This window comes from Engraulis encrasicolus, chromosome 10 (assembly GCF_034702125.1).
Source record: "Engraulis encrasicolus isolate BLACKSEA-1 chromosome 10, IST_EnEncr_1.0, whole genome shotgun sequence".
Lineage (NCBI taxonomy): Eukaryota > Metazoa > Chordata > Actinopteri > Clupeiformes > Engraulidae > Engraulis > Engraulis encrasicolus.
The window spans coordinates 40,004,797-40,032,296 of NC_085866.1; the positions used below are offsets into that span (position 1 = coordinate 40,004,797).

General features: G+C 42.5%; 2 protein-coding genes across 3 annotated transcripts; one reads left to right on the forward strand and one right to left on the reverse strand.

The window, feature by feature from the left end:
- Nucleotides 1-5,813: 5,813 nt before the first annotated feature.
- Nucleotides 5,814-8,616, reverse strand: ddx52 (DEAD (Asp-Glu-Ala-Asp) box polypeptide 52). Its single transcript, XM_063208843.1, has one exon. The coding sequence runs from the start codon at nt 8,611-8,613 to the stop codon at nt 6,697-6,699; it is 1,917 nt and encodes a 638-aa protein (XP_063064913.1). The 5' UTR covers nt 8,614-8,616; the 3' UTR covers nt 5,814-6,696.
- A 5-nt stretch (nt 8,617-8,621) lies between these two features.
- Nucleotides 8,622-18,140, forward strand: rps21 (ribosomal protein S21). Of its 2 annotated transcripts, none has more exons than XM_063208845.1 (6): nt 8,622-8,741; nt 9,242-9,322; nt 14,161-14,224; nt 14,320-14,391; nt 17,368-17,423; nt 18,070-18,140. In XM_063208845.1, the coding sequence occupies exons 2-6, from the start codon at nt 9,273-9,275 to the stop codon at nt 18,077-18,079; spliced, it is 252 nt and encodes an 83-aa protein (XP_063064915.1). In that variant the 5' UTR covers nt 8,622-8,741; nt 9,242-9,272; the 3' UTR covers nt 18,080-18,140. The 2 variants fall into 2 exon arrangements, with proteins under 2 accessions (XP_063064915.1, XP_063064916.1); XM_063208846.1 differs by having other exon boundaries at nt 8,724-8,853.
- The last annotated feature ends 9,360 nt before the right edge of the window (nt 18,141-27,500 follow it).

The following is a 27,500-nucleotide window of genomic DNA, read 5'->3' on the forward strand; positions in this document are numbered from 1 at the left end:
TCTCTCTCTCTCTCTCTCTCTCTCTCTCTCTCTCTGTCTGTCTGTCTGTCCCTTCTGCCCTCATGGGGAAATATGCTTTTTTTTTCAGAATTAGTTTTTCCATGTACAAATCATGGCATACTGCAATAAAATGCTGGCGTTTGTTTTGTTTTTGTGCCCAACACCCTGCATTCACTGCACCAACTGCAGTATTACTACAGTAAAAAGTGTATTTTTTTTCATACGGGTGATGACGGGTGTTGCCCTTTCTGTCCCTAATCTATTGCTCCTGCTAGCCTCTCCTCCTCATTCTCTGTAAGTGTATCACACTGTGCCCCATGTGAGTAATGAATAGTCCCACAGCTCCTCATTTGAGTCAAGCAGAGAGTTAATCACTGTGATGCCGGCAGGCGCTCACCATTAGAATCCCTCTAGGGGATGAAGATGATGATGCTGATGATCATGATGAAGATGATGATGCTGCTGCTGCTCATGATGACGACGACGACGATGGCAATGTTTAGTAATGACGATGATGATGTGATCATGATGATGATGATGGTGATGATAATGCGATGATGATGATGGCAGTGATGATGATGATGATGATAGTGTGATGAAGGAGCTCACTCCGTTGTAGCACAAGTTAAGTTTGTTCAGGTTCTCTGTTGAGTGTCAGTCACGAATATGTTAACTTAGTCTAATACTCTCGTCACTAGGCACAGTTGGACTTTTTGTCAAGCTGGGTTCTGATATTGTCACACTTTTTTTAATTTATGTATTTGTTTTGTTTTGAATGGTTTTTTTCCTTTTCAGGGCTGAGGTTAAGTGTTTTATGGTAAATGAATTATTTTGATATGAATATGTGTCTTCCAGGTCATACGTTGTCTTTCCTCTTGTCACGTCATGTTAATGACCTATACTTTTGCCTCCTATGTGCATGTGTCGTTATTGTAAACAAAACAGATTTTGCACTTTACTAATAATGCTGTTATTTTCAGCAGCTTAGTGTTAAGGGAAGTGTGTCCCCTATAGGCCCCAGCTCTGTGTCAGGTAGATGATCTCCCGTGTCTACTACCCTCCAGGCCAATATCCATGATGTAAATGTGTTGTCCGCCCCCCTGTGGTCATAGTTTGCATTAGCACCCTGAAAACCTTTGAAAAAGATGAAAAGGGACATCACAATGCCGTACAATAACATACAGTATGTAGAGACTCTTGTTGTTCTCAGGAAGTGATTCTGATTTACAGATTTATAATATTGTCATCTTGATTTGTTAAACTGTCCACATATAATTTATCTGATGTCATTTCAACATTACAGTCTTGTGGTTGCATATAATGTGTCTATATTCCAGTAGCCTACATTTATATTTTTTTGTTTGTTTGGAGGATTTTTTTGTTGCACTGTATTTCCTCAAAGGTCACATTTTACTCTCTATCTATAATATTATTATACACCCTGCTTTCTTGCCACCCTCCTATTGTTAATGCGGCCGACCTGCCAGCCTGACTCAGCCGTGGGTATGTGGCTGTGCTTTCATATGGGATTGTGATAGAAGTGAGGGGTGCCTGGTGTGCAGGGCCCTGCTTGATGATTCTCAGCAGGGGTCTTGCTCGGCGCTCTCCGCTCTCATCCCTCTTTTGTCATCACTTACGCAGTACAAAAGATCCCCTGCCAGCCAGAGACCGCTCTCTCTGCAAGATATATGGAAGTATAGTATTCTCCAGCATGGCAGACGCCCATTCAAGCAGTAGGCTGCTGGGTTCATCTGTTATTATAGGCTAATACACATTTGTTTTTTCTGCTTTTCACTAAATGGGATATGCTTTCCAATGAGTTCATAAAATAAGCTGCATTTCTAATTTCTTAAATTAGCATCCATGGGTAATTGTATGTTATGGGTAGTTTGAGAACAAGTAAGTGCCTGTGATTAAGGATTTATTTGAACTGGCTGCAAAGTTCAACCGTTTCTTCACTTTCCCCCTCATTGTCAGTAATGTCCTACTCCGCCCTGTAAGAACAAGTGTGGTGTGTCAAAACTGACTGTAGAGTGACTCAGGTAATCAGTCCAAGTCCACACAGTAGCAATAGTGGCCCATGGTGGGTATGTCCTTACCTTAATTAGTCTATGTCTGTATGGGAAAGCAAGAAATGTAATTTCAAATTCTTTGTATGACCAGTGCATGTAAAGAAATTGACAATAAAAACCTACTTGACTACTTGGTGGCCGTCATTCACTTAACCGGCCTTGATCGAAAGCAGAGTGCACCAATACAGCATTTAGGCCACCCTATGAAACAGGGCATTGGTTACTTTGTCTCTGGTCAAATAAAGTACTAGGTTGAAATGCACAACTATAAAAAGGTTGAGGGTACCATTTTGTTGAGAACTATTTTATTTGCTTCAATCAGGATCTCACCCCTGTTGTGTACTGTTTTTTTATAATCACACATATTGGTTTACATTTTTGTTGTTGCCCAAAATACATGTTGTGCTTGTGAACTCATGTGTATTTAAATAAATGTATGTGGTTTTTATTATAAAATGAAAAATAACACTTTCTAATATATATTTTCTGATTGCACTAACTCGATGGTCCTGTCTTCATTATGGTGATATACAGTTGAGGACGATATTATTAGCCTCCGTCCTGAAATTAGACATTTCTCTTGATTTCTCAGTGAGAATGACCATTATGAACCGTTTCTGTTATTCTGGAAACAAATACACTGATGGAGATAATGTCCAATGAGTTGAATTTGCATTTTTCTATCGTTACAATGACTTTAAACAAAAAAGGGCAAAAATGACAAGGACAAAATTATTAGCCCCCCGATCACTAATAGTCAATATGACGCCATTTATGAACCAAAACTGACAACAGGCACTTTGATCAGTTGTTACCTAGGTTGGCACATGCCCCACTAGGGATTTTGGCCCATTTCTTCACTGAAAAGTGTTCTAGCTGGTCCAAAATGCATGGATGCTGAGAATAGACATTTGTCACAGACTCTCAGTGGGATTAAGGACTGTACTTTGAGCGGGTCATTCCAGTATCATGGTTTTAGTGTCCTTGAAGAACCTCTGAACTAATTTAAATGTTTACGTTGGGTTACAATGTTGTTAGAGGACCCAGCAATCCAGATCCAGACCCAGACTCCCTGTGTCTGAGGCTGAATAACAGTCTAAAAACTTGATGTCTCCACCACTATGTGTAACTGTGGAAACTGCTTAGTCTCATTAGACCAAAGAAGCATTGGACACCTGCCTAGATGATTGCTATTGACCTGGCCTCACCTGGAGTTTTTATTTCAAGAAAAACAGCTGTTAGGGCTTGTCATCATACTGGGCTTTGGGGCCATCATCACAGAAGAACCCTTGTACTAAAGGTGGTGCATATCAGAGTGTTATTGAGCTTTGCCTATGAACATTTGAAAGTCAAAAATGAGTTTTGAAAGTGTCTGCTTTCATCTGATGAGATTCAATTGCACATGCTTTGATGCATGAATTCTGCTTCTGTCAGGTGAAGAAAGGGATAGTCCTTCAATTTTTATAACATGGTTTCCACAATTAAACATGGTGGTGGAAGCATCATTCTGTGGCAGCCTCAGCCACAGGAAACCTTGTTTGGATGTACGGCACCATAAAAACAGAAGATTATGACAGAATGTGGAAAGTGACCATGCAAAAATATGCTCATAGAGGAGGCTAAGATCTTCACTGGATCTTTCAATAATATATTAACCCAAAACGTTCATCCAAAATTGTTCAAATGAAGAGTTCAGATGCAAAACCCCCTAAGTGCCTTTTCAGAAAATAATCTTAATTCATTTTTATTTAATACAAAGCTCTGAAAATTGCATATTTTTTATTTTATTTATGTAATATAACTATTTATATGTATTATCAAGTACATGAATGTAAAACAAGCCAACAACGGGGTTCTCTAAAAATATAGAAGTGCAGGTCTTCAGAAATGGAGTTAGGGGGTTTTGCATCTGAACTCTTCAAATGTTCTTCAAGGTCAAGGTTACTAAAACCATGATCATGTTGTGGTTCAGATCTCAATCCTTTCGATAGTCTTTGAGGAGTGCTGAAAATGAATGTCCATCCTCAACATCCATGCAATTTGGACCAGGTTAACTATTTGCAATGAAAAAATGGGCCAAAATCCCTGGTAGGGCATGTGCCAACATAGTTAACAACTAATCAAAGTGCCTGATGTCAGTTTTGGTTCATAAATGGCACTCTATTGACTATTAATGATAAGGGGGCTAATCATTTTGTCCTTGCCATTTTTACCCTTTTTTGTTTAAACTCATTGTGAAAATGGAAAAATCCAAATTCAACTCATTGGACATTATCTCCATCAGTGTATTTGTTTCCAGAATAACAGAAACGGTTCATAATGGTCTTTCTCACTGAGAAATCAAGAGAGATGTCTAATTTCAGGAGGGGGGCTAATAATATCGTCCTCAACTGTATGTTATTCTATATGTTAAACCACCACACATTGGATTATCCTTGCCGATATGACATTTGACTATTTAGAAATGCGGTAGAAATCATTCACACAGTACCTGAAATAAGATGTATGATTATGCAAGTTACACTATTTCCTCCCGTTCTTTTCTGTGGCTATTCAATTCAATAGCTTGCGAAAGCTTAATTCAAAGGTACGTTCTAATTTGCAGTCGCTATGTTGAATGGGGGCAGCCTCCCAAAAGCCAGGGATGGCGATAAGGCGAGATAGGCAGACAAGGCGGTCTCCTTGGGTGCCAAATGTCTTTGTGGCGCCATAGTAATGCCTAAAAATCCCACCGAATTAGAACGTCAAGTGGAATAAAACGTTAAACATTACTTTGATACTGATTACTCATGGGCACTCAGTATAGACACTTCATCAGCTGTGTGCGATCAGATATACACAGTACAGATGTCAATTTCTAAATGCACAAAAAAAACAAGGGTATGCTCTCCTAGGGCACCAAGAGCCAAAAGTTCCTCTGCATTTGTTGACAGTGGGTAAACTACTGTTTGCCCCATGGAGGTTGGGCAACACCGAGGCAAGAGGGCAAATGCCACAGGAAAGGAGGTAGTAGTTTGACATGCACCCAGGCATTATAGTCAGGCAGACAGTCATATCTTTAAAATGTGGGGTAATTTCAGACCATATTATTTCTTCCGCTTTAATCTATTGTATGTAAATTAAACCCATTAGGTCGGTATTCAGCACTGCACTCTCAAAGCACCCAAAGTAAAAGCCCAGTTAACACAGATTAACCAATAGAAATGAAACACTCCATAATCTGAAAATCTAGATTTTAAAAAAAAAACATGTCCTGACTATTGTAAAGGATGAGATCAAGATGGCAAGAGCACAATATGATGTAACCTAAGGTGAATCAACATGATGCCAATGAAGACTGTGCAGATATTATGGTTTTACTAGGCTTCTACACTTCTAATATAAGGAGACTGTAGGGGAAAAGTGACAGTGTTTTGAAGGAGTTGAATCTAGAATGTCTGACAATCATGTGGCATGCTTGTACTGTGCACATGCCTCAATTCTCCACCATGTTATAATGCAGGTACTTCAGTAAATCCAATGTAACTATATGACTGGGAAATACACTGTGATGAAATTAAGTGATGAGCTGCACAAGGTAAAAGTAAGGTAAAAACTCATTTAAGCACATCTCCAAAAATCATGACTTCACACCTTAAGCACAAGGCTACCCAGTACAGCAATTCATAATTATGCTCTTATTAATTAAATGTTGTATTGTGAAACCTTGAATAAAATAATACATTTTAACAGACACAAGTGTACTTCAGTAAGTCTTAACAAATATCAGTTTAATATATTTTCTGTTTAAGGAAAACCAACATGTCTGTACAGCCAAAGAAGAATCTTAAATATCATGACAGCTTAATGGACATTTTCACCTCTGTAATTAATCCTAACACAGACATACTTAATATGTTCACACAGCTGCCTCATAAATCATCACACATTACACCATTTGTGTCATTAAGTACAAACTATCAGAAAATGGTATGTCTGAAGGTGACCACAGGCCAACATGTGCCAGACATTTCTACCATCTCCACATCAAATGAGTTCTACTGTCAGAGCATTGAATTAAGGCTCCAAGTCCAGACAAATGACCGTATAGCAGAATGAATACCAAAGTTGCATCCTGCTGAGTTCAACAGATTTGAAGCACTTTCAGCTGTCTATTTTGCAACCAGAACACAGAATTTCGAAGTTGGAATTCATCAATTAGAAATGCCCACTCAATATCAAGGCGGGACATGACATCGAGTGGGTGTTTTCAGGGCTGGATTAACACACAGGCTAGATATGGCTGCAGCCTAGGGGCCCACAGTTGACCAAAAAAAGGAAAAATTAACTTAATTGGAGAAATGTAGCAAGCTGCTGTATTGATAACTAAGTCTGCCTTGGCAGGTAGAGTTTTCAATCTTATTAATACTCCTCTTGGTTCGGAATTATGTTGTCTATGTCATTTTGTTAGGAATGTGCCTTCAATGGGGGCCTACAACAACCTGTGTCTTAGTGGCCCCGGGCCTTCTTAATCCGGCCATGGGAGTTTCTTATTGGCAATTCCAACCAGAAAGTCGTCTGGTTGCAAAGGGACAGTTGAAAATGCCTCAAATCCATTGAAACATACTGGGTCCAGACAAAAGGTTCAGCTCTCAGTGTTCTCCTGTGATGTCTTCCCAGCCTCGGCTGGGTCTGCTGCTGGTGCTGTTGCTGGTGCTGGCGCTGCTTCTGCTCCAGTTGGGGCTCCACCTTTCTTAGCTCCTTTCTTAGCTCCTTTCGCTTGGGCTCCACCTTTCTTAGCTCCTTTCTTCCTCCTCTTCTTGCCCTTCCCTTTGCCCTTCCCCTTCTCCGTGAGGAAGAGCGGCGTGGTGCGGATGGTCTGTCTCTTGGGTGGCGCCTTGGCCAGCTGCTTCTTCTGCTTGGTCTGCAGCTTCTGGAAGCCCACCATGTAGTCGGGCACGGGGCAGCCGGCCTGCTTGATGACGGTGGCGATGCTGCGGATGAGGGGCTTGTCGTCCTCCGTGAAGAAGGTGATGGCCTTGCCCCGGTGACCGGCTCTGCCCGTGCGGCCGACCCGGTGGATGTACTCGATGGCGCTGGTGGGGAAGTCGTAGTTGACCACCAGGTTGACCCCCTTGAAGTCAATGCCGCGGGCCAGCAGGGCGGTGCAAATCAGCACCCAGATCTTGCCCGAGCGGAAGTTCTTGACCACGTTCTCGCGCTGCTGCTGCGTGCGGTCGGCGTGGATCACGTCCACGTTGATGCCCTCGTAGATGAGCTCGTGGAAGAGCTCGCGGGCGCGCTCAATGGACTGGACGAACACCAGCACGGGCGGTGTCAGCCCCTTCTTGCGCAGGTTGCGGAAGGCCAACAGCTTGCCATTCTCAGCGCCCACGAACAGCAGCTCCTGCTCCACCGTCTCCGCCGCCGAGTTCCTCAGGCCGATGTTCACCACCACCAGGTTGTCCAGGTTCAGCTTGCACCACTTCTCCACGTCCGGGGCACATGTGGCACTGAAGAAGGCCCGGCGCAGGGCCGGCGAGGTACAGGCCTGGAAGATGGTGGCCAGCTGCTCCCTGAAGCCCGTCTTGCCGTCCTCGAACAACTTGTCTGACTCATCCACAACCAGCCACTCTACCTTGGTCAGGTCTAAGGCTGGAGGCTCCTGGTTCAGTAGATAGATGAGGCGGTTGGGGGTGCTCACCAGGATGTCGGACACCTTCTTGGACTTGGGGCCTTGTTTTTGGGCCGTGTCCTTCTTCTTGATGATGTGTACCCTGAGGCCTGTGCCATCAACGAGCCGGAGTAGCTCCTTGTAGGTCTGCTGGGCAAGCTCACGCGTGGGGGAGATGACAAGCGCACGGAAGCCCTTGTTGACAGGTTTGCGCAGGTTGGTGATGACGGGTAGACAAAAAGCCACCGTCTTTCCTGAGCCAGTGGGTGCACAGGCGAGGATCTCTCGTTTGTGCATCATGACAGGAATGGCCTGCATCTGGATAGGTGTGGGGGTTTCGTAGCCGGATGCGCGAATGTTTTCAATAACTTTTGGATCCAGCTGGTATTCTTTTTGCAACTCGTTAAATGTACACACTGGATCTGGAATGTCTGTGCCATGAACATGGATTTTGTTCTGACCTCTGATTTGATTTAGCTTTTCCTGCTGCAACTGTTTCAGTCTCTTTGCAGACATCTGATCTTTGCCATCGCTCTGGTTAGTTTTGTTTTCTGCCGAGGATATCCATTGTATTGACTCACCCTCTGTTTGTCCCAAGTCTTTATCTTTTTTCTTCTTTTTGGCCTTTGAATTGGATGTTTTCTCTACGCCATTCAACTTTCTTTTAACAGGTTTAGCGTCCAATTCCAAGTCCTCGTCTTCCTCGTCACTAACATCATTCACAGTGTTGTGACTTCCAGAGCTGAAAAAGTCTATTGATGTTAACGGATCGGACTCCTTCTTGGTTTGCGGTCTCAGCACCTTAAATCTCTCCGCATCTTTGCCAAATTTTCGAAAATTAAATTTTGTTCCAGCTCCAAGTTTCATAAATAAATCGTGCGTGTCCATCTCGGCAGCGTGCGGTCCACTTCCATGTGGGAAAAAGATGCATTTCTTCGTAACTTCCGGCTCAGACCAACAACGCAACTTCCTTTTGTAATTTCGGTCCTTTCCGTCTCAGCCATATTTGAAAAGTGGTGAGTGAATTCCTCTCTCTTCTCAAGAAAGCGTAAAATATACACTCTCAAGGTCACCTGGGTTCTAATTTAGGTGTACGAGCTTTGTTAACGATAACTAGTATCCGATTGTGTAAGTATTGTCTATTAAACTATCCTTAATTTTATTCTAAACCGAGGTTATCGGAGGCCTGCTACGCCTCGCAACAGCCACATGCTGCTCATGTACGGCAAGCATGAACATGCTAGCTAGTTAGCTGCTATCACTAAGCGCAATGGTGAACCTCATGTTATACGTTTCTCTCGATTAAAATTGTACATCTTGTGCTGAAATTATGTTGTACCAGACTGTACATTTCTGTACTCACTCTGCGAGTTCTGGTGAAGTTGGCCGCAACTAGAACCTTGATTGACAGTCTTGAAGTCTCGCGCAAGAATGCAACCTTAACTAGCTGTACCACAATGTTATTATTTCCACTGCAATTTTGTTAACCGCACAATGTTTATGTCTAATATTTCAGGTCAACTCAACGTTGAACCGTAGCCATCAATATGCAGAACGACGCTGGTGAATTCGTGGACCTTTACGTCCCCCGCAAATGGTAAGATGCTAGTCAGCCTGGAAACTAGTCTTGTATCCAAGTAGGCATCAAATACTGATGGGAGTATGCTTTGTCGTAATTTAGTTCGCACAAGGGCTCTTCTTAGACAGAGGGTGTGTTTCATCTTTTTTTTCTTTCAATTAATGTCTCTTGTTGGGGTGTCATTTGGTGAAACGAGGAAATAATTTGCATGCCCCTGTGGCAAATATGCACTTAACATCCATAGTGGGGCTTCTTAAGTCAATATTTCATTAGAATCTTTCACTTGGTGATACAAGCACCAAATCAGGTACACAGGTGCTCCAGGGCCTACTCTCCCAGAAAAGGTCGCTATCCAGGTGAAAAAACAAGATGGCGGCCATTTTTCAAGATGGCCGCCTCATTAAAGGTGAAAAAAGCTGTTTTCGTCTTAGAATGGCAAGTAATATAGATATCTGAGTGATGGAAATATTAAAATGTATGCATTCTGACCAGGACAAATTCATAGTATCATTATTTCATCACAAAATGGCCACCACTTTTCAAAATGGCAGCCCTTACATGACTGAAAATGCACATTTATGACATACAGCTGTCCGATAGCAGGTATTCAATAATGCATACTAACCTTGCCATCACTGTTGGAATACAATGTTGTAAAAACAATTTTGTTTACATTCTGTATTAGAGTGATGTTATAGCACAACCAGGGCACAGTGGTGACATCACTACTGTGAGACTCAGCATGGGGTTCAGTGTCGGCTTGTGGTACAATAGCTGTAGTTGCAGTTTACTAACTCTTTAGTATACTCAGTTTAGTTGTATTGTTAGTATTTATAGTCTCCCATATGCTATCCAATAAGACCCTGTATATAGCTTAATTAGAAATGTAGTTAGTGTAGTTAGAAATTTAGTTAGATAGAAGCACCTGAATTGACAGGATGTGCCAGCGCGGGAGAGCCGAGCCAAGGGTAACGGGGCTTCAGTTACCCGGATAGTGTACAGATTGCACAGGACTTAAATGACACTGGATGAACGATCGGGCTGGGTGTAGGGCAGAAGTTGCCTGATTTTCATAGACTTCAGATCACATACCGCAATTCTGGTCTGACCAGGACTATAACGATTAGCGTTTCCATACAGGACGAACTTTGTTTCCATGGCCTGGTTAATCCGCCTCCCTCGGCTTGCTACTGGTTGAGGGCTGTGCCGAAGTTTAAACCAAACATTTCTTAGCCCAATAGAAAGTCTCTGCTTAAACCACGTCACTGCCTTGAACACATCTCTACCCAGGACTGTTGGAAATGCACAGTTGATTGGTTCCAGACAAAGTGGGTAGAGATCCCGCTGTAGCGAGAAAGAGCAAGCTCCTGGCCCTAATGTGTGTAGCTGAGCCGAAGGCGTTGCGTCACCAGTAGGGCGGAGCCCGGCTAGGGCAGAAGATGACTTAACCTTGTTGTGTCCCATATCTCAATGTGCTTTGATAATTTGAACGGTTGGGTGGTAAAAGGATAGACCCTCGGCCTTTAACCGTATTACACAAGATGTCTGCTAAAAATCCATTGAGCTGCAGTACGTGTCGGGAACAATACCTCAATCACCCTGACCCTGAGCACGGGGGCCCCGCAAGATAGTGTGCTCATCCCCCTGCTGTTCACGTTGCTGACACATGACTGCACAACGACCCACAGCACTAACCATCTGATGAAGTTTGCGTACGATACAACACTGGTGGGCCTCATCACTAAGGGTGACGAGACTCACTACAGAGAAGAAGTAGACTTGCTGGCCAGATGGTGTAAGGACAACAACCTCCTGCTGAATGTCAACAAGACCAAGGAGATTGTTGTCAACTTTCAGAGGGACCAAAAACAACTGCTACCACTGACCATCGACAATGATGTTGTGGAGAGAGTGAGCAGCACAAAATTCCTTGGAGTGCACATCAGCGACGACCTCTCTTTGACCACAAACACTGGCGAAGAAGGCCCAACAGCGCCTCTACTTTTTGTGCAAACTGAAGAAGGCAAGTGCTACACCCTCCATCATGACAGCATTCCACAGAGGAACCATCAAGAGCATCCTGATCAGCTGTGTGACACAGTGTGGGGAGGAGGTTGCACAGAGCAAAACAGGAAGACACTCCAGCGCATTGTGAACACAGCGTAGAAGATCATTGGAGCGCCACTCCCTCTCTGCAGGACATTTACACCACCCGCCCCACCCGAAAAGCACTGATGATCACCAAGGACATAAGTCACCCTGCACACAAACTGTTCAGTCTCCTGCCCTCTGGAAAGAGGTACAGGTGCCTCCGCTCAGATACCACCAGGCTGGCAAAGACCTTCATACACCAAGCAATCAGGATGCTCAACTCTTAACCCGCCCTCCTATCACTGATAGCCCCCCCTCAACACTGAATTGTGATTGCACATTCTACTTGCACTAACTCAAACACACACACACACACACACACACACACACACACACACACACAGCACTGAACTAACTCAAAGGCACACACAAACATGCACACACATGTTGCTGCTGCTTCATGCCTGTTACTTAATGACTGTACTGGAAAACTGGCTACCAACTATAGTTGTAAATATTGCACATTACAATTGCTTACTTTATATGCATTATTATTTCACAATGCTACTATCACTATATCAGAATCGTCACAATAGGACATAACTGAAAATGCACAACAATACCTCTTCTTAATACATGTTCTATGTATGTCTGCTGTTGCCCAGTTTTGCACTTTATGTGTCTGTAAGGATATTGTATAGGTACTCTGGGTGTAATGCATGTATACTGTCTATGTCTAATTGCCTAAGTCCACACCTAAAGTCTATGTCTATGTCTGTATGGGAAAGTAAGAAACGTAATTTCAATTCTTTGTATGGCCAGTGCATGTAAAGAAATTGACAATAAAACCGACTTGACTTGACTACTAAAACAGACTGGAAGAAGTGCTGCCTCTGTCAGAAAGATACAAAAGAGGAGTTGAAGTCTCCCCCTACCCATTACAGCTGTAGTTCTGATGGCTATTCCATGCTAGCCACAAACATACCACAATTTCAAGAGCTCAACCTGCTGCCTATCAGGTTAGATATATAAAGATTGGGTGAAGGAGGTGGTATTGCAGTGTTGCAGTCAGCAATTTTGCAATTCTCCAGGATGCAGGATTAGAGATGATGTGGATCGAATTTGGCCATGGTCATTCCATCAGGTGGCTGCCAATTCATGACATGATGTTGAATCTTGGGCCAGAGAAATCCAAAAGCATGATGTCCTCCTTCCATTCTTTCACTGGCTGTGATGTTGTATCAGCTTTCCATAGCAAAGGCAAGAAAACAGCATGGCAAACATGGGACGTCTGCCCTGAAGTGACTCTTGTCTTCAAAAACCTCAGCTCATACCCAGAAGTATACTGAAGATACTGACCTGAACCTTCTTGAGAGGTTTGTCATCAATATTTATGACAAGAACAGCACAACAGACAAGGTTGATGAGGTTAAGACTGGACTTGTTTGCTCGGAAACAAAGATCCTATGATGCCATTCCACCGACAAGTGCATCCCTTGTCCATCATGTTAAACGGTCCGCTGCCAAACTGCCTGTATATGGGACCGGGATACTGTGTGCAAAATGCAAATTGAAAGCCCTACCAACTGAGGGTGGCAAAAAGATGGCGAGGCCTGGAAAGTTCTCTGGTCAAAGCTTCCTACAATTGCGGAGAGTTGCCAGCAACTGACAAAATGTGGATGCAAGACTGACTGCCGAGGAAGATGCAAATGCTATTGCTTTAGCCTTAACTGTACACAGTTATGTTCCTGCAAATGTGAGGACTAAAAATAACTAATCCAACATCATGTGTATCAGAGAGTTTTCCTACCCAAACAACAAACATGTAATCATTATAGGCCTACTTCTGTTTTTGTAATATTTAGAATCATTCAGTGAGTGTTAGTTTATTTACATGTAATTATGAAAATACTATAATTGTCAATATTTTTTTTGTGTATCATTGAATTTTCCATGCTCAACATAATATATTTCCATACATAGACATTCAAAATATGATCAGTCAATCAAAATATACATAAAAGCCATTTAAAAGCAGTTCAATTGGCGGCCATCTTGGAAAATGGCCGCCATTTTGTTTTTTCACCTGGATAGCGACCTTTCTAAAAAGGGTAGGGTCTGAAGCACCTCTGAACCAAATTTGATGCTTGTATCACCAAGTGAAAGATTGTTTGAGGTAATTGCTGCACTACCAGAATGCAGTTTGCAGGTATTGGCTAACAAATCGGATTCCCTGCGAATCTTTATAGTATAAGTTCAGTTTTAAAAGTTTGTTTCATGACTTAGCAGAATCTATGTATGTAATACAACCGAAGCACTTAACTGTCAGGACTCCTGGGTTCTACAAACTGTCAGGGTCCTGCTAAAAGACACTGCTAATTAATTTACCTTGATGGTTTTTGGTCTGTCATTTGTCGTTTGGTGATGTCGACCTTCAGCTCAATATGCAGTAGGATTTGAGAAGATGGTAGTTTAAGAGTTAACAACACAGAATGCACCCTGTCTGGTGATTCAGCATCCCACTCTAGCAGTGTTTCCCAGTGTGGTTCACGTAACGCTAACGGTGATGGTTGTTGAGTCTCAGTGGTTTGTTTGCTGGTTTTGTGCACAGTCTGTTAAATGTGGTGATTCAGTCTTCCTGTATTTGCACCGTCTTGGTCCTTGTATTTTTATAAATTATTTTTTACATAGATGGGAGTGATCATAGTGTGGAAAAATGTTGTGAAACCCTGTTATTTACGGACAACTCTTGCCTTAATTTTTAGCTCCGCAAGCAACAGAATCATCGGTGCCAAGGACCACGCCTCCATCCAGATCAACATCGCTGATGTGAGTTGAGATGTCTGCGTGCGTTGTTATTTTGGCATCCACTCTTATAAAAAATATGTCACTGTTGCTAAGATGCCATGTTGTGTTGTCCCCAGGTTGACAAGGCCACCGGCAGGTTTAACGGTCAGTTCAAGACCTACGCCATCTGTGGAGCCATCCGTAGAATGGTATGTATGCGCAGTGTATATTAGGAATTACACATGAGGGGAATATCCATTTGTTGGTTTTTAATGATCACACTAAGCCCTGCACATCTATGTCCATCACATTCTGTTCTTGCGTGACTGGCTCGCAATACTTTTATTATCAGAATACTACAACATGTCAGTTGAGTTATCTGTGGTTTATGGACATGCACGATGCTTGTCATCTATTTCATACTTACTTGAAATGAAGAAGCAACACTGTTTTCTTACTTAATTTTGGTCCCTACATTTTTCCAAATTGAATGCCTTATTATTGGAACAAAACTGAAATGTTGAGCAAATTCTTCATTGTCTTTTGGGGTCATTGTTAAAATGTGCACCCCACTTTGCACCTGCCATCGGTGTTGTCTTGTATACAGTGCATAAACTTATGATTGAGAATTTGTTTACGTCATGTTACTCCAGCAAGGTTTCGATAGACCTTATGGTTGATCTCTTTCCCTGGACTGCCTTACATTACATATGATTTTGGTTTATGTTGTGCTTTTGTCCCAGTTCCTGGTAAAGTTTAGAAATCCGTTTGTCCACTCACTACAAAGGTTTGGAAGTATGGGTGTACTGATCATAGTGATATGAAAAATAAGCTACCAGTATTCAGTTTTCAACTGGGACTTTGGATGGAACATAACTTCACTGTAGGTTCAACCAATGGTTCAAAGCATTAGGCAAATATGGAAACTAACTTGACAGATGCAAAGGGATTGACTAAAATGCTACTGACTTGAGGAAAGTGGTTGAAACGGCTGATCTATTACTGCTGAGTGAGCAGTGTAAATTAGTTGGAGAATGAAGTTATTGTTTGGTAAATGAGATCTATGATGAGCCACATGTTTTGTAAGATGTGATTTGAGCACAGTATCCAAATGGCATGAAGGGCAAATGGAAACATGACATTACAAGTTAGCCAGCACAGAATGTGTGCAAACTAACTGCTACCCAAATACACTAATCTAGGCTGCTGCTTTGCTAGTTTGGAACAGCTGTTCACCAGATTTTGCTTGCAAGTTAATGCCGTCTCTTGTCAATGTTCAGAGTTGGTGAGATGATGGATAGCATTGCATTATGGTGCATCTCACACAGCTGTGTGGTATGGTGCTGTTCTTCAATCTCAGTCTTGTATCCCAAAATGGCACTCTGCAGGTGCAAGTGTTTTTGTCAGTGTGGATGGTATCCAGGATCAGTGTCTGATTTCAGGCTTGATGGTTTGTTAACAAGAATAAAATTGGTCACTAAGGTTTTCTTATTTCCAGAAGTGTTATGCCGTGTCTAGACCAAGAGCGAACTACGCTGCCTGGTAGCATGGGTAGCCAGGGCTCCAGAGTGCGACCAATTTGGTCGCATATGCGCCCATTTTTTTCAATGGTGCGCCTAAAAAATATTTTTAGGCGCACTGGTGCGACCAGCCATCAGTAGAACAAAATCAATTACCAAACATCCGTTTTAATGGACATGAAATTAATAGTCATTCTCTACAGTAGTGGCCCACCATCATCACACAATAAAACGTGTCGATGCGGTCATTCCTTCAACTCCGCTGAACTACCGGTAGCTTCTCCCCCTTCCTCGTTCACAGGCAGCCCGACGTTTCAGAATAGAATGTTCGACTTCGCTCAACCATCCGAGTTCACATGTGCCAGCGAGTTTTGTGTTTTCAACCAGGCGAGTTTTGCAACGGACGAGAGAGTAACAATCACGGTAAAAACAGCAAAATGACTTGAGGATATTTTAAACACGAGAGAGTCACAATCACGGGGGAAAACTCAGCCGCGTGCAGAGCTGGCCAAACAACAGGTGACGCGCTAGTCTGTCGGGACTTCTGTGAGAGTTTTTTGATAGCGACTAGGGCAGGCTACGTAGACTACTGCCTATCAGTCGGCAAGGCATCGTTCATGTACCTCGAGACAGCACGAGGGAGAGAGAGAGAGAGAGCGAGCGAGCGCACTAGTGCTGTCGTGTCTGTTCGTAGCGCTTGCTAAGATATACCACTATCATTATGCAGAGGGAGAGCGCTCAAAAATGGGGAAATAGACAAAACCCAATTCACCTCAGATTCCACTGTAAACATAGGCTAGGCTATTTGTGTCTAATGATTTTTAAAATCATGACATTTTTAGCAGGGTTTGTTAAAAAAAATCCATCTATCTATCTGTCTTTTCTACCAGCCAAACTGAAATTTAACCAGCATTTGGCCGGTTGACTGGCTGGTGTTAATTCAGAGCCCTGCTTGTAGCCAAGATGTTAGTTAGGTAGCCTACTGTCATGTCTTTTATAAGGAGCACATTTGGAAGACTAGCCTATAGAACATGGAAGGCTCCAGGTCTTTTAAAATAATAATAATAATAATAATAAAAAAATAATAATAATAATAAAAATATAATGTAATATTTTTTAAAGCTGAGGTGCGTGTGTGTACGGGGTAGTGAAAACATTTGGGTGCACCTAAATTTTGTGCTGGTGCACCTAAAAAAAATGTTTAGGCGCACCAGTGCAACCAGTGCAAAAAGTTAGTCTGGAGCCCTGGTAGCAGAAGTAGTTTTGCTTTGATTCGCTGTATTCGCTCCAGACGCAGCATTGACATGTTTGATTCAGCTTATCACATAACAGCTCTGGCTTGACAGCCTGGGACATTCGGAGATATGAACGTTCCTATTGTTTTTTGCCGAACAGAGTCAGAGCGAATTCGCCTACGATTAGGTTGAGTGTAATCGTCAAAATTCGCTCTGGTCGCTCAAGATGCTTCTCTCCTGGCGAATTCGCGTTGGTAGCGCAGGCCGCGTGCCCTCCACAGAGAAATAATGACTTCCGTCGCTTCCTTCGCTCCGTTCGCTCTTGGTCTGTACACGGCATTAAAGGTTCAGGTTTAAGATTCTGTTGTATCAGGCCTGTGTTCGGGTATTGCAGAGTATTAATGTTTTTTTTTTCTTTCTGCAATTGTAGGGTGAGGCTGATGACTCCCTTCTGAGGCTGGCAAAGACCGATGGTGTTGTATCAAAGTAAGTCATTCCTGCCTTCAGATGTCCAAATTACTTAGACATGAATTAAACATAACAAAAGTGCAGAGACTGTTCCCTGGTCCTGTGACTGCTTTTGTCTGAAAGTAAATGTGAGTTGTACACAGGGTTTCCACTGGTGCTTGAATTCCTTTAAAATGCTTGAATTTCAATGAAGTTTTTTTCAAGGTTGTGAAAATGCTTGAAATTTTGGTGAACTGCTTGAAAATGCTTGAAATATGTGTCAAGTCAAACTCAGTCAGCCAAATAATAGAAATATATTCAGGTAAATAAAAAATCTGAGGGAGTGAGATGTCAGATGGGATTTGCCATTCGACACCCTAAAATTGTTTAGAATGCAGGAAATTGCATCTGAAAAACACAACATTTTCTGGGGGAGGACTCCCACATCCCCTTCCCGCTACCTATTAAAGGTGCTGGAAAACTGACGACCTGGTTGTGTAGTGGTTTTCTTTAATTAAACTTCATGACATCTCTTGGCTGTGCAAATGTTGCATAGGATTGGCAGTTTGATCCTATGGTTTAGCAGTGAGAGAACATGTTACTATGAAATTGAAATGCTTCCAACCCCAGCTCCATGTTTGTTTTTGTAAGGAAACCTAACATCTTGTGTTCTCTCTTTTTTCAGGAACTACTAAGTACGGATATGGATCGCTGAAGTGTCTTTGTACAATAAAAAAGAAAAAGGACAAAAAATGAGCCTGGTCTTTTGTTATTGTCCAGTCTTTGTATTTCTCAGGCAACTATCGTTAAGCGTATCCAGTTATAGTAATTGATGGCAGCTTTGAATTTTCTTACAACTGGTGACTTAAAACCTGTAAAGCTCTGTTATAAAGCCGTCAAGTCTATTTCCAAGTTGGACTTTGTGACCATCAGAAACTTGCGTGTTATAGATACTAGTTTACACAATGTTAAGTATCACTTGGGCAGTTTTCCATACACATTTGGTAGAAGAAAAACTTGTGGATATCATCTCTGGTATTATGATGCCAGTCTGATTATGATATGAATGGATTGTGTTCATTACGAGCCACATTACTGTGTCTTCTAAAGTGACTTCAATGGGCCAAATTAAAGTCATGTAGGATTTCACCCAAGTGGAGTGCATTTGTAACCCATTTAAGTGGAGTGTTTTAAGAGGGTATAATGACAAAAAAATGATTAAAGACGTACGTTATTTCAATTAATTTCAAGCCTGTCACCAGGCAGCAAGTAAGGAATTTATTCCAAGCAGATGTCACGACATAGTTCAAGCTGGGTGATTGATTTAAAATGAAAGCGATCTACTATGAGACTATTTTAGATGGGTTTCCCGTTTACATTCCTGCTGTCAGGAGGGGCAAGATGCTAAGCATCCAATCACGTGAGCGCATTTTCTAAGTGACCGTTTACATGGAATGGTCCTTAAAAGAAAGAGCCCACCTGGGACAACTGAAGAAAAAAATACAATGAGCTGTGATTCTGTGGGCAAAAATGCCTTGATGGCAGAGGGTAGAGGAGAATGGCCAGACTGGTTTGAGCTGATACAAAGGCAAAATTAAGTCAATCACTCGTTACAACCAAGGTTTGCATAAGAGAATCTGATTATACACAGCACATCAAATCTTGAGGCAAATGGGCCACAGCAGCAGAAAACCACATTTGGTGCCACTCCTGTCAGCTAAGAACAGGAAAATGAGACGGCAGTTTGCTCAGGCTCACCATAAACAACGCTAGAAAATCTGTAAAATTTGGCCTGGTCTGATGAGTCTTGATATCTACTGCAACACTCAGGTGAAATGTCAGAATTTGGCATCAACAACATGGAAACATGGGTCAACCCTGCCTTACATTAATGTTTCAGGCTGGAGATATAACGGCATAATTCTTAGCAATATATATATATTTATTTATTTATACACACATGCACAAAACCTATATAGGATATTGAATGCAAATTTTCTGGCATTTTCATGTGCCTACTATCAAGTCTATTGCTTCTCACCTTGCATACAAATTGGATCATGAACTTGTGTTGCGCTCTTTTACCAGCAGGTGGCAGTAAAAAGCCCAATATTTACATAGCAACACTTCAGGGCAGTGTTGTTTTTTAAGATTCCTAACACATTGTGATGACATGGTTAGTCCACCTGTAGTAGCATCAACAGGTGATGTCTCGCTGTTGCATGTTATTACATGTGTTTGATCACTCATAGTTTGTCAAAAGTTTGGTTGAGCATTCCTTCAGACCAATCTTTGACCTTGGTGTGCTGTCCATTGGCGGTCAAGGGGCAAGCTTTGGAAATGTAAGCCCATGTTCACAAATTATCAGACCAGCCATTTTCAGCATGCTATTTCTCCTTTGACCAGCTGTTCGCTTTCCTAGGAACTGGGTTTTATGACTGTATGAAAAAGTGATGTTGGGTACCTCACATATCTCCTCTATTAAAAAAGACAAGTTTGGTTTTGAGAATTTGATATGGTATGTAATGTAACAATGTTTGTCTACATGTGGCAGTCGACCTTAGTATTCATCTGTCTCTTAACTACTTACTTTTGTGGCATGCAAATGCATCACACTACCAGATAAGTTCAGGTGAGCTTCCCTGTTTGTCACAGTACACAAATCTCAGTCTTTTCAGAATTTTACATAGCATGTCATACAGACATTTCAGTGACGATTGATTATTAGATTAATTAATTTGACCTTTTAGCTGTCATTTTGATCTTTTATTTTTTTCTGTCTTCTACTCCCCACTTTCTGGGCAAAGAAACGCCACATTACAGCTTCTCTCAGCACTCTTGCCTCCTCATTACAGTACATTACAGTCTGCAATTGTCCTCCTCATTTCCCTACTCCTTTTCTCCCGGGCGTCTTAAACAGCATGCGTGGTAGTCTGTCATTAAAGGGATACAGGCCTTTAAGAAGGTGCAGATTAGAGCTCTGGCGTTAACCCCTGTGAGCCCTGTCCAAACCACCACCCGAGACCTCTTTAACATAACAGGTTCACATGCCACACAAACAGATGTGACCACCAAGGCTGCAGAGAGGTCAACCGAAGCCTCACTTTAGGAGTAGTGTTGAAAAGAAAACAAGCGCTAAATGTCTGACCACACCACATAGGATGGTTGGGTGTCACCCTTGGCCTCTGTCTGTTTATTGGACGTCTTCAGATTTTCTTAGATACAAATGATGAAGTATCTCTACTGTTTCTGTGTGATCCATGGAAGGAGTGACAAATGATTCTCTTCATATTTTTCTCTCTCTGTCTACGTTCTGACGTTCTGCTTTTATCTTTGTGACTGTCTCCCTATCTGTCTGTCTCTCGGTCTATGTGCCTGTCTATGTGTCCGTCTCTCTCTCTCTCTCTCTCTCTCTCTCTCTCTCTCTCTCTCTCTCTCTCTCTCTCTCTCTCTCTCTCTCTCTGTCACACCTTCTCTCCCTCCCTCCCTCTCTCCTGAGTCCCAATTTACTCCTCTAAAGTGTCTGTTACTGCGTGGGAACCCTGATAGTCCTGAGTGCTCATGACTTGTCCCGTGGCCCTCTCCCAAGCACTGCTCTCCAGATAGCAGCAGAAGCTGGCTCTGAACTCAGCCCGCCATCAGATCACTCAGAGACGCGGACGACTATGGGCACGTTAGTGTCTGGTCTGGGTGTAGTAAAATGGAAAACCCGGCCCAAGATAAGCTTCCTCTTCGCCCCTCTCTTACTCTCCTCTCCCCTCTCCTCTTGCCCTGGTAGTAATCTTGTCTTTAGTAGCAGCGACCCAACCCACTCTGTCTGTGGATGATCAGCGCTGCTGCCTGTCAGTTGCGATTTGACCCCCTGCGATGCCCCCTCTGTCTTCCGCGCTCCTACTTTTGACAGCTGCTAATCCTGTGTTGACATTGGGAATGACTCTGGGATTCCCACCCTGGTCCCCCTCTCTCCAGCACGTGGGGGTGGAGGGGTGTGTTGGGGGTAAGGCCTCCTACAGGCTAGTGCAGTGCAGTGCTGACCACTGGGTGCAGGGGTGTGTTGGGGATGGGGGGTTAAGGCCTCCTAGGCTAGTGCAGTGCAATGCAGTGCCGTGCCGACCACTGGGTGGAGGGGGGGTGTGATGGGGATTTAGGATTACGGCCTCCTGGTCTAGTGACTGTGCCTGCAGTGCGGTCCTGACCGCAGGATGGAGGCAGAGAGAGTAGAGAGAGAGAGGTTCCATTGGCCCATTGTTTCCGGGTTCTATTATTGCAGGGGGGAGGGGGGGGAAATCCCCCTTTAGGCAGACCTAGGCAGGCCTAAGGACTGTTCTATTCAATGCTAGGAGTATTATGACACGCCCCATTAGGCAGACCGGAACCTGGTCATGTTAGGTGCCCATAGCAACCTATTACATTGGCATATCTCTATAATCTTAAGGAATCTCAGATGTAGGGCGAGGGTGTGTGTGTGTGAGGTTGGAGATGGGGGTTTTACGGCCGTCCGGGTTTGTGCGTGCACTGCAGGGCCGACTACAGGGACCTCACAGGCGCCAGACACAGGTGCTGCTCACTGAACTAGAAGATTCCACTCTCTCTTGTATGTGTAGACAGAAGCAGTACATTATGTTACACTAAGGGGATATTTTCATCTGTAAAAATCTATGAAACATTGAACGTTTTTTTAAATGAATAAAGGGTAATGTTGGAAAAGAAGTGCAGTGGGCAACGTGAGGAAAATATATTTGGGATGTGCCCACCCACCCTCCAAAGTGTTCACATCACTGATTTAAACACAAAAAGCTAAAGTGGATAGTCATGGTAGGTCTGTCTAGAGATATGCCCTGGCTCCTGAAAACATCCAATTATTCCCCCGTTCTCCTAGAAAAACATAGTTTTCATTTGACTGGGCAGGTGGCACCCCCTGCAGGTTGGGCCCCCAGCTCTTTACGACTGACCTTGGTGTATGATGAGATTAAATCAGTTGCCAGTTGAATTCATTTGTGCAGTTATATATTAACCCTTGTGTTGTGTTCGTAAGCTGCATATACCTGTGGTGTTCGGGTCCTTTTTGACCCGTGATAACAAAACTCAGCCATAAAATACCCAAAAACACTAGTTATCATCAAATATTGTTTTTCATCTCATGGCTAACTTGGTATGTATTCATATCCATGGAAATATTACTTTATGTATTCATCTTTTTGACTTTACTGGTCTTTTATCTTACATTATGCAAATCGTTTTTGATGACCAAAGCTATCAAACTCTGCATAAATTCACTATTAATACCTCCTAAAGTGATACAATTAGTGATTGTGTTGTCCATGTATTACAGCTGATATGAGAGTACAACAACCCCCAAATTTATTTTATTGTTTTTTCTCTAATATTGAAAAATATCATCAATAGTGGCATTTGTGGTGTTGAGGTCCAAACCAACCCAAAGAGATTTATAGCAGAATAAAGACCAAATGTCAACTAAATTAGTTTTTCAGTGCATAAAATCAATGTTTAAATATGTTGACTTGGTGTTTTTCAATATTATATGATTTTAATGTGGTAAATATACAAAATAACAATTCTGTCCGAGTCACAGCTATTCCACCAATCTAATGCAAAGATATTGGAAATGAACACATCAATTAACATAAAAAAGTCACACTATTCATCTGAATCCCCTATGCCATGAACATGGACCATTATGTCTGTGCCGTTCCCAGTCAACAGGCAAAGTCGAGGTCCAGGTTTACTGATGTTTATTTTGCACCAACTCATTCATACGACGTTGAAACACTTGAAAACACCGTAGAACTAAAAAGACAAACAAAAAACACAGGACTAAATCATATGCTCTCAAACACCAAAATAATAAGACATAAACAAAATGAAAATGACAAAAGACAAGTTACACATACCACTTTTCCCGCTTGTTGACTAAGAATGGACTTGGAGACTTCAGGATACTCTTCTTAAAAAGCTTACAACTTTAACGCTTCCTTTGACTTGAAAAGCGCACTTGAACTTGAACCTTGCGTGGAGCAACTCACTCACACGCTACCGCTTTCATTCATGAATTTCTTTGTACTCCAAACGGGAAGTGACATATAGCAACATGTAAGACAGGACAACGTCAAAATAAAGGTACAACAAAGAAACTCAAAATAACAGCAATAAAGTGCGTCTGAAGCATGAATACAAAATAGACATACATTATGGACTTGAAATGTTAAATATTGTGAAAAGTACAAAAATAAATATTTTCTTCTATTTCCTTATTTTGACCTTTTGTGAACACAGACACAATGTCATTGCCACATCAACTTTATGGAAAGTATAAGACCAGATCTACATGTTTGGGTGCCATTATGAATTTTTGATACGTTTTTTGCAAACAAATGTGCAAAAAATCTCATTATATAATGCAGAAATGGATTCCCTGACCATGAACACATATGAGTAGACACCAGAAATACATCTGTACTCCTTTCACAACAGGAGATATGACGTATTGTAGTGTATGGGACTGTCCGGCGGCCATATTGGATTTGGAATATGAAAAAGCTGGCAAAAAAAAATTCAGGCAAGAAATATATTTTCCTCACCATAAATCACCAAACTAAAGACAAGGGGCAACAAACAGCCAAAAATCTATGCCGGGTCAATTTTGACCCTGAACACCACAGATGTAACTTTTTTTTTTTTGGACCTTTAAAATTTACTAAAATGATAAAACATATTTTTTGTGTGTTGCAATGATTGTGACTGAGGATTAGATGAAGCCTTATTCCAAGAAAATAAAGGAAAGTGTGTTTTTTTCATACTAAAACTTGAAAACAGGTCAAAAATGACCCGAACACAACATAAGGGTTAAGTTGAGAAAAGTCTCTGATCTTTAATAGGCTTATATTTCATGTTTCATCACAATGCATGTATCATTTTACACAACATACCGTTTTATAGATATAATCTACTAATTTTCTCCTGAATATCACAAACCCACTGTGTCACAATATCACGTAAGCGATAGTTTCAGTATGGTGCATATATACTGCACGGTATACGTGTCTGACCTCAGTGGGAGAGAGAGAGGATAGATAGTCATTGGTGTTGGCTGAGGGTATTGGCAGCAGCGATGAGGGTAAGTGGAGGCTAACTCAGCCCCCTATGAGGCCTCTGCTCTGGTCCTTCATGCCTCTACCGGGGTCCGGGAACATTCATTCACACAGAGGCTGGAGAGACGAGTGCTTTTACTCCAATAGAAAGAAGCCAGAGGAGGAGAGGAGAGGAGGGGGGATGATTCTTTGTGTGTGTGTGTGTGTGTGTGTGTGTGTGTGTGTGTGTGTGTGTGTGTGTGTGTGTGTGTGTGTGTGTGTGTGTGTGTGTGTGTGTGTGTGTGTGGTATACACCCCCCCTCACCCCCAACCGCACTCCAACAAAAGACCCTCTTCGCTCTCTCCCTCTCACACTCAAGAGGGCTACCACCGGGAAGCCCCCGCTCATTCAAAAGCATCTTTTTTTCCACCTCATTTGATATTTCCCAAGTTTAAGGCGGGACGGAGGAAGTGATGGAGATGATAATAAAGGACAAGGTCTACTGCCGTCCTTTAAGTTGTACCCCTGAGCAACTTAAACACAGCTGATTTGACTGCAAGATCACACCTTCACACTGCAACTTCACAGCTTCACTGTCTATCAAAAAGAACAAGTAAACTAAACAGTTTATGGTTTAAGTTTTCAGCGTGGTCAGAGAGTGTGTCTGGCTTCTTTTGTGAGATATCAACTCCGTCCGTAACCCCCTGAAAGAGAGGTTTGCCTTGCCTCCAGTGTTTTTTTTTGGGTTTTTTTAAACTTGCTGCTCCGGACCGGCGCACACGCTCACTCACTGTGTCCTCCCCTCTTTGGTGAGCCATGTTGCAGACATCCCCTTCTATCAGCCCCTGCGCCTTTTGTGTTCATTCATGGGCACACACAGTCACAGGGGCTTCAAAGCAGGTGAGCTCCACACCGCAGAGCACCACCAGTGCTGAGGAGGAGGAGGAGGCAGGTGGAGGAGGAGGGGGGGGGTATGGGTGGTTAAGGGAGGTGGAGGGTGGAAAAGGGACAAAAGAACTGGAGTTGGGTGACGGGGGGGAGGTTGGATCGTGGGACCGCATGGCGTGTAGGTACCTGCTATCCTCGCCAGGCAGGCAGACTTCAAAGGATGCCGAAGTGGCTTCCTCCCTCTCTCTCTCTCCACACACACAGTCTGCCCTTTTTGTGCATTTCACACACACACACACACACACACACACACACACACACACACACACACACACACACACACACACACACACACCTATGCACACATTCTCTCTCTCTCTCTCTTATACACACACACACACACACACACATTCTCTCTCTCTCTCTCTCTCTTATACACACACACACACACACACACACACACACACACACACACACACATTCTCTCTCTCTCTCTTTTATACACACACACACACACACACACACATAATACAATGCCACTTCAAGGGGATGTCAGAATGCCGTGGAATTTGGTTGCCGCTTTATCTGATTTGGAGGATGTGGGAGAGCTGAGCTCCAAAACAGAGATTACGTTTCAGCAGATTGAGGGCAATACGATTCGAATTTGCATTGTGTGTTGTGAACTTCTGGTTTTCTTTTATTATTTATGTTACGGTATTTGCCAAAGATGAACGAAGTCACATTGGTGGTCCACAGAGACAGACATTTAAATCCCCTTGTAATATCACCTTTCTTATTTTTTTGTTCTATCGTGTTCTGTAATTTCATTACATAAAGAAATATCTTTGATATCTTTTGATTTATGGAAATGAAACAACACTATCTTTTAAATGTTTTTGGTGATGAATAAAATATTTTCCCTTCACAATATTAAACTTGAACGTCAGAAAATGTGTTATATTTTGACTTAACACCATCATATTTACAACGTGTCTGATATTCTTATGTTGTTTGGCCACTATATCTAAATCAGTCATCGCTGTCTGTGATCTCCTGTGTTCCCATCCGCTGCTTACGGTGCATGTAATCCTTATGGCCTTGCACACCGGCTTGCTAAGTGAGAGGTGTTGAGGTACGCACAGTACAGAGGTGAGGTGACATCACCTGTATAATGTGGAGCATACTGAAAGACTGAAAGACACAGCAGGTGTTGCCATCCCCTGGGGGTCATCCTTTGCCTTAGGGCAGTGAGTTCTCAACCTTGGGGTCGGGACCCCATATGGGCTCGCCTGGAATTCAAATTGGGTCATCTGAAATTAGTGTCAAGATGGGAATACTGCTGAAAAGTATTATTATTATGACTAAAACACCACAAACAATACACAACAAACAACACACTTTCAAAAATATCTATTTTTTCCAACAAGTTTGCTCAAATAAATCGTGTGTGTCAGCAAGTAAATCGCATATAAAACATATATACTGTAGTATCTTGTCCAAACATGTTAAGGGTATGGGGTTGCCAGAAATTTGGAATGTTGAAATGGGGTTATAGGCTAAAAAATGTTGAGATCTACTGCCTGAGGGTCATCCTTTGCCTGCAATGAAATGGCACAGATCCTGCGATTTAACATTTCTGTACACACACACATGCACACACACAATGGTGTCTCATACTGTGTCTCTGACCTATCTATATTATTGTTTCTTTTGCCTGCTGTTTAGTCTGTTCCTTATGTCTGTCTATATTGGAGCCTATTCTCTTCACTTCCACTATCTATTTTACTATCTTATTGAACATTGAATTTCATTGTAATATTGAATCTCATATTCAAGTCAGTCTGGCTAATGTGCCTATGCTCAGGTGTTCCTACTCTGGCAGAATCTTGCACCAATGAAAAGCGAGCAGTGCGCATGTAATTAATAATCTGTCCAACGCACAGATATGTAAGAGGCATTTGATAGACACCTATTGCCACCAAATCTGACCGCATCCTGTCCATAAGAGATTTGCTTGACAAAATGTCCTCTCTTGCACAGCCCACGATATTGTAGTCTGTCTCCTCTCTTCCCTCTTTTCCAAGCCATTGTCTCTGCTGCTCAACCCCATTCCTCTATAACAGCCAGGGCCATCAAATC